The 14,067-nt window shown below is 41.8% G+C and overlaps 1 protein-coding gene across 1 annotated transcript in view; it reads left to right on the forward strand.

Annotated features, from left to right (window-relative positions):
- The window catches only part of CFAP54 (cilia and flagella associated protein 54), a gene marked incomplete at both ends in the record, with an annotated part of 273,781 nt that overhangs the window by 141,751 nt on the left and 117,963 nt on the right, over positions 1 to 14,067 (forward strand). Inside the window, 3 exons of the mRNA XM_080935383.1 lie at positions 375 to 441; positions 3,113 to 3,295; positions 8,165 to 8,251. Coding sequence (XP_080791509.1) covers positions 375 to 441; positions 3,113 to 3,295; positions 8,165 to 8,251 — 337 coding nt within the window. The remainder of the gene's footprint in view (positions 1 to 374; positions 442 to 3,112; positions 3,296 to 8,164; positions 8,252 to 14,067) is intronic.

A 14,067-nucleotide genomic window follows, 5' to 3' on the forward strand; every position in this document is an offset into this window, starting at 1 on the left:
TTATGTATGATACATCTACACAATAAAACAACATAGTTCTTTAAATAATCCTAGTTTACTAAATCTACAAATAGAAAAGTGGCTTATGCAATATATATTCATCTATAGAGTTATCTGTGGTGTAATTTTAATCTTAATATGAACAAGTCTCTGTTCCTTTGTGTGCAACTATAAGGGGAAAAAGTCTAGAAGAAAATCAAAGCATAGCCAGACATAGGATTTGGGTAAGTTTTCATTTTCTTCTATCCCTTTTCTTAAGTTTCATTGCATACATTTCCCTTCCTAATGTTTTCTAAGTCCTAGACATAGATCCAAATATATTCATATAGAAACTTCGGAATGTTGTCTACTAATTGGTTTTTCTTGTTATTTAGGTTTATTAAGACCACGAATGTTAAGAAAAGAATCAACTGTTGTATATTGTCTGCATTGCTTTTTCAGGTAATAGTTTACATATATATATATATATATATATACATATATGTATATATGTGTGCATATATATATATGTATATATGTGTGTGTGTGTGTATATATATTTGTAGTGATGTTAGTAAACAGATGTGGTTCATCCAGTGCCTAAAAATTGCAAATGGGGAGGTAGCAAGAGCTGCGCTGAAATTCCGCATGCTCATCTTTCCTGTGTGGGCTGCATTTGGCTGGTGCCATCCTTCCTCATTAGCATAGAATGGTCCCTATTCAGTCCCTTTACTCCATAATGGGTAGAGTTTTACATACAGGGAAACTGAGTCTCCTATGGTTTGTAGGTACTCTATTAGTCACCAATACAGAGCCAGACTTCTTGACTCCACACCGTTGCCAGGGCTTACCTCATCTCTATAAATAAAGTTGTGCTGGGCAGCCTGAGAGCATCAAAGTGAAGACCAGAGATAAACTGGTTTAAGGCCACAGGAGTGTTGGTGTTTCTCAAGATTTCTCCCCGAAGAATAAAGGAGCTTTTATCTGAATCACAACATCAGAGAGTCAGGATGTAACCAAGGGGGGCCTTTGCCAAGACTCCTGTTTGCTTTGATGAACTGGCAGATGCCCTTACTGTGCGCTATGGCTGGCTGATGGCTTCTAAAGTCTGGAGAGATAAATTCTTTAGGAAAGGCTTCTTCAAACTTAAGGGCAGACATTACGGTTTCCTCATAGTCCAATATGTGTTTGCAAGGGATACACAAAGCAGGAAAAGCAAAGGGAGCCGTGGTCTGGCTCTAACACACAAGATGCTTGTTGTTTAGCCCCCCATTTATACTGCTTATGGTCTACAAAGTGTATGATTAAAAAGAGTTAGCTTTTTGTATGATGTAATATTAAATATTACTACATTAGTAATGCTGTGCCTAAAATGAGCATGAACCTGTGAGGTTTATCATAGAAGCTAGTTAAGTTTTTAAATTAAAAATTTAAGATGAAAATTATATCATTTTCCTTCATCTCTTTCTTAATTCCATCCTCTCCCAAATTACACACCCCACTATCCATATCCTACTAAGTCCTGTTCCTGTTCTTTGTATGTATGTGGTTTTAAGGCTGGCCTCTTAGTATCAGATGACAAATTAGGGGGCTCTTCCCTGGGAAGACTGTTTCTCCCACTCAGTACTCCTTGCTTACCTGTAGTTTTTTGTCTATGGGTGGGAGCCTGTGGGGTTTCCCCTTTCCACATCAGCATGTCTGTTGATGGTGTTCTTGCTCTGTCCTACAGGTAAGAACAGGTATCACGGGTGTTGCCTCCCTTTTATTTCTAGGGATACAATCCTACCACAGATCTCCTGGTCCTTTGAGTCCTACAATCTCTCTGCCCCTCTCTTTCTCAGTATTCTCAAGCCCCTTGAGTGTAGGGTTGTGTTGTCGATGTATCCATTTGGAACCCCCACCCCACCTGTTCTCTGAATTCTGACAAATTGCAGTTTTATGTAACGGTCTCTGTCTTTTGATGAGGGATGGGAACTGTGCCTCTCTTGGGTATGAAGAAAACACAGTTGGGAATTATGCTGATTCAGTGAAGTGACAATAGCAGGCATTCCCCTCAGGTCCATGGGCTCGGCAGCATTGGGGATTTGACCAGGTTTCCAATATCAGGCGAGTTTGATTTTCCTCTTGCTGAGCAGGCCTTAAGTCCAACAGAGCTGTTGGTTACAGCCGAGCTGTAAATGCCACTGTTGCACCCTTCAGTATACTGTGCTGTGTTGGTGATTGTAATTTGTGAATGTCACAGCTAGGCAGGAGTAGCAGATGTTTTCCTCCCTTGGAAGCTTGCATGTCACCCTCCAGTATGACTACAGCTAGTTCTCAGGGAGGAAGGGAAGCCTCCTCATTTTAAAGATGGTTTTACAAAGCAAGTGAGAGATAGTAAAATTCCAAGCAGCTCTATTCATCTTTGAAGACTGGATACCTTATCAGGTGAATAAATAATCAAATTGGAGGAAAATGTCCTTGATAATATGCATTAGAATGATTCCATAATGCTTTGTCTTCAACTAATGGTTAAGCATTAAAATGATCAAAGACATACTTCCAAATATAAAATTTGATTTTATCAATATATCTTACTTACCTAGCGTGTTGCATACTGTTCATGTGAGTTACATAGGAGGCAATAATTTAGAATCTCTCTGACTGCCTTAGGCTTCAGTTACCATCTGCCCGATAGTCAACTACCATAGTGTTTTGAGATAAATAGACATACAAATGGCTTGGAATCTTTTTGTCCCATTCTTAACTGTGGAAACTCATATAGATTAATTGTTTAGTCCTTCATTTCTGAAATAACAAACCTTTGTCCTAAGAGTAGGGCAGGAGAGGATTAAATGAGATACTATTTTATGTAGAATTTACCAGCAACACACAAGACAGGCCTCACTAAATGATGATACAATGATATTTTGTTCAAAAACAATAATAAGTGTACGATTATACTGGAATTTATAAAGCCCTCCCGGAGAGAGAACAGCATTAGAAATCTGTGACAATGATACTATTAACATGGGCCATTCACTGTGACATAAACTACACAGAGCCCACACACCTTCAGGAAGTGGCACCCGTGCCTGTCCTTGCTTGCTCATTGGTGCAGATGAGCTACCATGGCTCTTTATTTCTTCCTCAGAGTCTACTTCGTACCACGCTCCCACATCCCAAAGCCGAACGCAACTATGCTCAGTACGAGATCACTCAGCTCCTCCCAGGCATCGAGCTCTTCTCGGACAAATTCAGAGCTGACATCTGCAGTGTCATTGCAAGCCTGTACTATGTCATCCGCGAGCTGCACTATGCTAAGTACAACCTCATAGTAAGTGATGTGCAAGGCCAACAGCTCCCTTTAAATGATACTACTATCACGAATCACCTATGTGTGCAACGATGGGATACTGTTTATTATAAAATGTTCATAATGTCTTCTTGATCATATTTTCCTGTTTCCATTTTTTTTCCTTAATGACTTGATGTATTTCATTAGGGTTGCTTAGCAACAGAAGCAGAGGTGAGAGGTGACTTACAGGGCCGTGGGAACCTGAACAGTGTCTACACCACTGAAGAAAATATCCCTACCCTACTACTGCAACCATCATTTGATCCTTTGAGCTTGTGAGACTCTCCTGTCCTACCTACTCCTAACTGCCTGTGACTCTTCTCTTACCGTGACAGGATGTTTCTGGGTTCAATCACGTGTGGGTTTAATGCAGATAGTCTCGGCTGATGTGTGCCGAGGTGCCGTGGCCACCTCATGCCCAGACAGCATTCCATAACACTCTCCCCTGCCCTCCCACTCTTACTTCCCTGTCTCTCCTCCGGAGCGTTCGCTGAACGTCGAACCTGATCCTTACAGCCCGTCTATGCTTAAGTGTGAAACGATCATTTATTCTCAACACTTTGACCAGCTGTGTCTCTGCAGTTACTTCTGCCCCCTGCAAAAAGAGGATTCTCTGAGCAAAGTTGACAGCAGCACTCACGGAGAAGCATGAATGTTATTACTGAGTCGGCAACCAGGTGGTTGTATGGACCATGTTCATTTAGCGAAGCAACAGTAGCTTCCCCACTCAGGCCAATGACTGACTCTACCACCACGGGCTTTTGACCAGGGTTTGAGGACTGGATGTGAATTCCTCCCGATATAACAGGTCTCAGTTCTGATTAGAGAATGGATGGTCACCCCTGGGACAGAGTTGCCATTATCACAGCACCTGATACCTCGTTTATGATAGGTCAGTAGGGTAGCACACAGTCTGTAGCCGAGTAAAGCTGTTGCTGACAGTTTGACCCCAGCCACTGGCCTAGCAACTTCTGGTACTGTAAGGGTTAACCAGCAAAGATGAAGCTTCCATTTTGCTTCCAGCTTGATTTCTCTATGTGCTTATGACCACAGCTTATGGTATCTTAACCGATAGGGTCTCACAATCTAGTTGGTGAGCAACCCACTGCAGTGGAAATTGCCTGTTTTGTTTCGGAGGGGCATTGGGGATGCTCTGTAGACTTGCGGGGAGCTAGCATTAGGATTTTCATTGAGAACTCTGACTTCTGGGACAGTTTTATCTGCCCATGGAAGATACCTCCATCACAACTCTTCAATTATTATTATTTTTAATCAGGTTGCCAAGCTCTCTGTTTTCCTGTGGATTTTCACACAGTGTCAGTTGTATTTGAGCGCCCTCCTCATATCCCCTGTGTCCCGGCTCTCCTCTCCTGCTCTAAACCTCTCCAGCCCGCACCTCCCCAGTGGAACTTTTACACACATGTGTCTGCTACTTCCACTACATGTATGAAGCCTCTTGGTGTACTGTGATACATTTCCTAACTCACCTTCTATTGTGCATCGGGTTCCAACTTGTGAAATCATATTTTCTTTGGATTCTTACCTGTACTTCTAAGGCTGTATTTCCACAGTCTCTGCCGGTCCTGTTTGCATCATGTGCCTGTTTGATGTTTGTGTTCTTTTCTACTCTCTCACTTCATTCTTCTTTCCCTCAGGACTCATAGGGTTTTCCTGTAGTTCTTGTCAATAGCCAGACTTTGAGGTAAGTTTATCTCCTACCATGACCCGTGTCTTCTCTGTCATAGATTCATCTAAGAGCAACAAATCCAAACTGTGAGATCAAAGGCAGACACATCTCAATGTCTCCAGGACCCCAGACGTCCAAATATAGCTCATTTTTTCCCTTTGGGGCAAAGAAAACAAAGTATATATCACAAACTTGAAGTTGACTGAACTTAAAAAAATAAATTAATATGCTCTAGACACTGGCCAGGTTTTATTTTCTCCCTCTCATCTCTCCTTTATTGTCTATTTTTTAAAAGAATCTCTCATATTTGCTCCTGGTAACAATTCTTTCTCTTTTTCTGTTTTTTTTCACACAACTTTCATATCTACTTTTCTATTTGTCTACATGTTTAGGTCTGACTATCTACCCATCCATCCATATCTATCCATCCATTCATCTATCCATTCATCCATCCATCCATCCATCCATCCATCTATCCATCCATCCATCCATCCACCTACCTACCTACCTACCTACCTACCTACCTACCTACCCACCTACCCACCTACCCACCCATCTAGTATACTTGCTCTTCAGAATTCAGCTCCCTTCTTATATTGAAAATTCTTATTGCCATGGACATAAATTATTGAATTATAAAACTCTGCAGTAAAGTGGAGGGTTATAAGTGCATTCAACACTGGGATGATTTGGCAAGGACTTGTTTACTTAAGAAAAAAACCCAGCCAAACAATGGTACTTTGTTTCTTATAGTGCAGTTCACATCTGGACTGGGATATGCTTCCAACCCCTGGGGAACCCCAAGCTGCCTTCCCATATTCATATACAACACATATCACTGTGCTAAAAAAGAAATGAGACTTTTTCTCTCTACAGCTTCAGAAATTGAGAATGTTTTTCGTGAATAATTGAGCAATAGGCGGCAATAAAGTAGTGTGTTTCTATTTCTCATTAAAGAAAAGAAACTAAATCTCAAAGGTAATTGCTCGTGATGTTTTGTGCGGCATTAATTGTAGAAAAGGTTTTGTTTTACATTTGCAGCACATAATTGTAAAAGAGTGTATTATGCTCAAAGTCATTTAAAACTAATTCCAATCTTTTACAAAAGTGATTACTGGTTGTAGCTTCTAACTGACCCACCATTAGATGTCCACCAAGCAGACAGAAGCCATAAGCAATTTCTGTTCTGTGTTACATTGACTGTGAGAAGAAACCTCTTGGCAAATGAGACTTCTGTAAAATTCAAACTTTGCTCTGAGACAGTAATTTAACTCATCCAGGTTTGCTGGTTTAGAACTAATAATTCCAGTTATTCAGGAGGCTGAGACTGAAGGGTCACAAGTTCAAGGCCTGCTTCAGATTTTAGGCAACTGAAACACTAGGCTGACCAACTTAGTAAGATGCATCTCAAATTAAAATACAAAAGTTAGGAGATACAGTACAGTGGTAGAGTTCTTTCCTTACATGAGTAAGGCTCCTGGCTCAGTCCTCAGTCTAGAGAAGGTAAAATAAATATGAAATCCTGCCCTTGGGCTTTCCAGGTGAGCTGAGATCAGGAGCTATTCCAATATCCAGGCCAAACCATCCTCTGCTCCGCTGGGTCAACTGAAATACTGGTCAGTCTGTAACCATTCATATATCCACAAGGCTTCAAGAATAACTGGGCTATGGGTTTAACTTTAGGACAGTGAAATACTAAGTGAAGGGAGAGCTTGGCTTTAGTCAGTAGAATCTGTGCTCTGTAGAGGCTGGGATGAGCCAGCGTGTTTGTTCTCACTCAACAATGCCCATCTAATACATGAGGTACAGTATGCTTTTGCCATGGAAAGATGCTGATTGAAGACATTGCAGGTAACACTATGTAGATAAGTAAGAGCTATGGAGGAAACATGAATGTAGATCCTTGCCTTGAGTGCTACTTTTTAAAAAATAGCGTGTTTTCTAGCCTTCACACATTTATTTTGTTATTACAATAACAAGATAATTAATTGTACTTGAACTTCTCTGTATTTAGAGATGTGCCCCTCACTTTGGGGTTGCAAATGACTTGGCATTGGGACTCTGGTAGCATCTTCAAGGTCTAGTAAAATTAAGAAGCATATGCTAATGCAGGGGTGGTGACTTTGATTGTCAGCTAGATGAGGTTAGGATTCACCATGGAAACAAGCCTCTAGGTGTGTCTGTTAGAGACTTTCTAGATGAGGTTAATAGAAATAGAGATACTATCCTTAAATTTGGGTGGTGCCATTCCACTGATTGGGGTCCTGAACTAAATGAAAAGGAGAAAGTAGAGTGGGTTTGACACACTGCATTCTAATGTTAATTTGCCCACTTCCAAACAAGGACCCTGCCCCCAGTTAATTTTGGTTGGTAAATAAAGATGCCTGCAGCCAATAGCTGGAGAGAAGAGGCATAGGCAGGATTTTGATGTCCTGGGCAGGGGACCAAGAGGAAGGAGGAGGGAAGGAGAGAGCCGCCACACCTTTGAAGAGTATTTAGCAGGAGACAGGAGCCACCGTGGGGGAGAGGAGCAAGGAAAACATCTTGGGTTCTGTGCTAAGAGAATGTGTCCCAGAGGGGCTGACTAACTGGAGTTAAGAGCAGCCAAGATGGAACATAGACATTAGTAACTAGTAGCTCAGAGTTATCAATGGGAAAGTGGGTTCTAAAAACATGGAGGTTAGGCAATTGCCCAGCTATTGAGCTGCTTAAGGCACATTCAAATATAAAGGCTGTGAGTGTTCAACCATAACGTCAATGGTCAAAGGCGGGAAAGAACCCTGCACTGCGACTTATTAAAATACTCACACTACAAGAAAGTAGGCTGAGCGTCAACATTTATCTATCTGCTTCCTGACTGAGGACCCAATGTGGACCTGCTGCCTCCTGTTCCTGCAGCCATACCCCTCTGCACCAGGATGGCCTGGAACCCCCAGACAAGAGCTACAGTAAAACTTCCTTCCCTCAGTTGCTCATGACAGGTATTTTACTACACTAATAGAACTAGGCAGACCATTTTATTTGTACAGTTAATTTTGGTAATGTGGAAATGTGGTATTTGTGTAGGTCATCCTATAGTTAATGTTTGGCAAAATTGGATTACTGGCCTATTAAGTTGTTAAGTTATATCTTAAAACAATGTTTTTTTTTTTTCCTGGCAGGTTCTGCCTCTCCTTGCACTATACCAATATTTTGTGTCTGTCATTTGCCAAGACATAGTCAGAAATCTAGAGGCAAGAATCCTCAAGGTATGTTACAGATTTTTAATACTTTGGACATTCTTTATCTTTTAAGAGTACTGTTTTGCCTTCATTTGATTCTAATACTTATTAATAAGCTGCTAAGAACATGGTTTTATATTGATATAAAAATAATGCAGTTTGGACAACTGGGAAGATGGTCCAGAAGTTAAAAGTACTTACCATTCTTCTAGAGAACTTTAGTTCAGGCCCCAGGACCCACTTTGGACAGCTCACAACCGCCAGTAGTTCTCACTTCAGAGACCCAATGATGTCTTCTGGCTTCCATGGGTGTAATATACACATATTTTTGTGGCTACTCCATAACTGTAATATTGCTACCTTTATGAATCACAACGTAAACATCTGGGCTTTCTGATGGTCTTTGGCAATCCCTGTGAAAGTTCCACCCACCAAGAGGGGTCACAACCCACAGGCTAAGAACCTCTCTTTTAGACAGTATTGTGCTTAGGCCACAGTAAAATAAGAAATGTCTGCATTTGGGAGCAAGATTTACTCAGCACAAGACAATCTAGAAGTTCCTATTAAGAGACTAGTGTCAAACAGTGTCAAACTCTATTCTTAAGGACTTCTGTGTAGGTCGTGGTATAAGAGATGTTTCTTTGTTCTGGTAATTGATTTCACAAGAACAGATAGTCACTTCTGTAACCAGTCTGCTCTAGAGATTCATGCGCTCTTGACCTGACTTCCATATAGAATGGAAACCTCTATAGTTGTTCAAGTTGGGTGTTTGCCCCTGGGCTTAGTTTATTTCTGAACATGGGCCATTTCAATGCCCTGCAGTTTTGTTCCCTGCTCTGTACCTTCTGAGTGCTAATGTGGAATTCAACCCACGCTGTGCTCTGCCCCACACTTACAAGTAAGCCCGGACCATATTAACTCAGGCCTTCTCTGGCTATAGTTCCCTTTAATGAACACTGTTGAAAGCAGAGAAATTTATGAAAGAAAACCATTTAAAATAAAATATTTGGCATTTCTGAGCTTAAGCTACACCTTGACCATTGTTTCATGTGTTTCCACTCCTGCTCTGACACAACCAGCTTTATCCTGACAAATATTTCATGAGAGATCATTTAAAAAGAGCCGAGTTAGGGGCTAGAGAGTTGGCCCAGTGGTTAAGAGCTCTGACTCTTCCAGAAGTCTTGGGGGTCAGTAATTCCAGTTCCAGGGGATCTGGTGTCCTTCTTTTCTGGTTGACTTAGGCATCAGGCAAACATACACACACATATATACAACACGCACACATACACACACATGCACACATACATGTACTACACACATGCATACACACATTCACATACACTCATACATACACTTATATACACTCACTCACATTCACATACACATACACTCACACTCCAACACCCCCTACATGCTCATACAAACTTACATACATACACATACTCATACACACTCACACACATATACCACTCATATGCACATAATAATAAAACGAATCTTTAAAAAGCAGATCTATGCTTTTACAGTTTTCATCTGTGATGTAAACACTCCCAAGTGCAGTTGTCCTCAAGCTTCCCATAAAGCATCATTAGAGAGGCAGACGGGACAAGAGATGCATGTCAGCTATTGTGGTGAGAAAAGATCAGGTTCTCGAACAGTACTGCAGGACCTCACTCCAGCTCACTTCCACACAGCACTTTGGGACAATGGTCCAGCATACCATTTTCCTTCTCCTTTGGAGACTCTCTACTTTTCTCCCTCAAATCCCTCCTGTTTTTCAATGAGGAGAATTGGATTTCCCTGTAGCTTGTATCTCCTTCTAGAACTTTTGGCCCTTGGTGAATAGTTCATTGCTTTCTAAATATAGAAATCTTTAAGGACTTCATAACTATTCATGTGGATGCTTAAAGTGTCTGGCTTTCCAGATCTGTGCATCATTGACTCATGGGTCATTTTTTGCGTTTGCACTTTAAAAGTACATTTTAATAAATTCAGCCTCTCCCTCTTTTCAAGACTGCAATATTCTTGAGGCTAGAGTCTGTATCTTATTCATTTTTTTTAATTCCTTGAATTTTCTTGGGCAATAGGTTCACATATTTGGTCTTCATTAGCTGATTTTTATGTTGAACTTTGTAGCTATTTGTCAAGTGCCAACTGTTTATGTGTGTGTTCACCGCCACTCACATTTAAAAAAATCAACAATCATTCATTTCAAAGTAAGATTTGGTGTTGGTTGAGATATCTCATCAGGGTAAAGGCACTTGCCACCAAGCCGGACATGAGCCCTGGAACCCACATAGTAGAGAAACTGACTCCCGAAACTTGTCCTGACTTTCATACATGTTCAGAGGCAGGCCCTCTAATAAATAACTAGCATTTTGAAAAGACTTACTGAATACCTCTTATTTAAAAGCACCATGTTAGAAACTTGAGTTCAAAACATGTAACCCATAGTTTTGATCATAAGGGCGTGAAAACTGGGCAGAGGGATGGGGCACACCATAAGCCAGTAACATACGCACCTGTCACTTGATTATTTGCAGGTACATGTGATGAGACTTATTCCCAAAGTTTGAACAAGAAACAAATGACTCTGGTATATGGGTTTCACTAAATAGGCAGGATTTAGGCTTGAAAATAAGACGGGTCAGTGAGTGGGCAAGGGGAATAATCTTGGAAAGATGTAGAGGGGAGGACATTTTGAGTTGTTTAGGGGACAGAAGTACTTTTGTGCTACTGGATGGAAGTTCTGATCAGGGAGACTGCAGACGATAAGAGGAGTCCTGTCAAGAGACTTTGTAGCTGTTTCTTCTCCAGGTTGTACATGACCATTGCTGTCTTAGATCACAGTAGAAGACCCTCAAGAAGTAAGAATGGGCCTATTAGCATTCTCTTATTGGAGGAAGGCAGAGGTTCTTGGGGCTCAGAGCCTCATAAGACCATTCCCCTCTTGGAGATATAAACAATTATCTGGGATGGAACTTGTTGGTAGAGTAGCTGTTTGTGAGTTGTCTATGCTATAGGTGGATGGCTTGCCCACGGTACTTTCTGGAGTTACCTTCGAGCCTCCTTTGAGCCTTCCATGGGCCCATAAATAATCTAAAAAAACTCATAGTTCTCCACATTAGACCAAGGCAGAATTCTGTCTTTGGACTTTGGTCATGATTCTGTCAGAGAGTGGCTACGAAGCCAGTGAAGAACTATGTCCTCTGCTAGGAGCTTTGGCTAGAAGGGGTATTCACTATGATGTGCTGGTCAGGAGAATGATACCAACCAGGCCTGCTGTCCACTGACACTGCTGGGAGCAGTGTGAAATGTACACGGGGGCTTTTGGCACAGTAGGGACGCAAACTGGGCTTATGGTCTTGACAGATGCAAGGTGAAAGACAGATCCCACAAGGAAGAAGTGACAGTCTGTATGGATGGAACCTATGTGACATTCCTGACACAACTGGGATGTCAGTAAGTGAAAGAGAAACATCAGAGTTGGGAAACACCAAGGAACGATGGTACCTGACTTACGGTTGAGTTTCTAGGGTACAGTAGAGTCTTCCAGGGAATGTCATAAGGCTTCTTTATGATCTGCTGCTTGCTTCAGTATTCAGAGTATTTGCTTCAGAAGGTATATCAAGGTTTGATTGATGCCAAGTTCTCAGTGTCCTCTGGCTTGTGTCCACAGAGCAGGTCACCACTGCTGCAACTGCTTAAATGAATAGGATGAAATAAGTCAGGGTTAGGTTTGGCTGATATTTTGGTACAGTGGTCTGACCACACAAAGGTCTGCAGGAATATTTTCTTATAGTGGTCAATGAAAGTAATGGCTACTTGGGGTCCAGGAGAGTCTGTCTCCCCAAGTGCTGACTTTGGTATTTGATGACTGCAGCAATGGCATGGGGGATGGGCAGAGGCCATCTCTTTAGCAGCAACTGCAGTGTGCAGCTCAACAACAAAGGGCTTTCTCTTCCAATTAGGAACAACAGCCTTGTAGTCTTTTTTGTTTTATTTTTATATTAGTTTACCAAACTATTTCCCCTAACCTGCCTTTTAAAAAATCCTTTTAAAATGTTTTTTTTTTTTTTGTTTTTGTTTTTTGTTTTTTTCCACTCTTGAAGTTCTTAAACCAAGTACAGAAAGGAGAGTGAAGAATAAGGTGCATTGGTTGAAAATAAATTCATTTGTCTTATTCTGTGTGGGGTGTGTGTGTGTGTGTATATGTGTGTGTGTGTGTGTGTGTATGTGTGTTTGTGTGTGTTTATCCAATTTTGTGCTTTATTTTCTGTATCCATTCATATGTACCCCTCAAAGTCTCCATAAATTCTACCCCCCTTCTGACACTGAACTGGGAACCTTGCCTACAGTAGCATGAACTTCACCTTTGAGAAGCACCCTTTGACCATGTGCTTTGACACAGTCTCACTCTGACGGAGGCTGGCTTTATATTCTTAATGGAGGGCTGGCTTGAACTTCACTGTCTTTTGAAAGCACAAGGATTTCTATCATTCCCCATCACACCTATCAGACCCAGCACACCCATCACACCCATCACATCCATCAATACCCATTACACCCATCACATGTCTCACACACTTACATACCCATCACTTCCATCACACCTATCAGACCCATCACACCTATCAGACCCATCACACCCATCACATACATCACACCCATCACACCCATCAATACCCATTACACCCATCACACCTCTCACACACATACATACCCATCACACCCATCACTCCCATCACACCCATCACACCCATCACATCCATCAATACCCATTACACCCATCACACCTCTCACACACAAACATACCCATCACACCCATCACTCCCATCACATACATCACACCCATCAACACACATCACACCCATCAACACCCATCACACCCATCAATGCCTATTACACCCATTACACCTCTCACACACATACATACCCATCACGCACATCACTCCCATCACACCCATTGCATACATCATCAGACCCATCACACACATCACACACATTGCATACATCAAATCCATCACACATACCACACCCATCACACACATCATACACAACACTCTTTCTTACACAGAAAAATAGCTCTCCTCTGTGGTCTAAAGTCTCTATGTATTTGGTCACCATGTGTGCCCTCTTCCTCTCTCTCTTGTCTCCAGCAACACAAAACCTGTGACCTCCTTGCTCAGCGGCCTCTCTCTCTTTCCATGATTCCCAGCCCTTCTCTTGAAGGGCTCTTCCTCACTGATGTTTTCTGAGACCCCACTTTTGAAAGCAGAATGTTGTCAACACTTCTAAGCCTTCTTGTCCCGTGTGAGAGCTTCGTGTGTCACTTACATTTGGCTAACTACGAGTGCCAGGAGACCTTTAACCTTCATGTGGTCATGCGGTCCAGGGGAGGCTGAACGAGCCAGCTTCCCCTCCTTTAACCCGATTTAGTCCAACTGAGTTGTATTTAAAGCAATCCTTGCAGAATGCATAGCCACCAACTGGTTAAAACCATTAAGGATATGCTTTAAAACCGACACTGTTAATTATAGATAAGAAAATGAATAGCTGTCTCTGTGTTGACACACTGTGCTTTTGTCTGACTTTCCTCAGAGGGTTCAAGGACGGACATCACACATATTTTTACTTTGCTTTTCCCTGGTTTTCCATGGGAACCATGGGAACAAAGAGATGAGTTCAGTTAATTTTTTAAAACTTCTCCATGGCTGTTATATTTTTGTGTCTGTCTCTGAGGAAGTAAGGGACAGCTGAGGAGAGCCTGTTACTCTGGACGGCCCTACTGTTGTTAGTTCTGTGGTCCCCTGCACACGTGAACAGGCATTCTCCCAAGCACG

This window comes from Micromys minutus (assembly GCF_963924665.1).
Source record: "Micromys minutus genome assembly, chromosome: 22".
Lineage (NCBI taxonomy): Eukaryota > Metazoa > Chordata > Mammalia > Rodentia > Muridae > Micromys > Micromys minutus.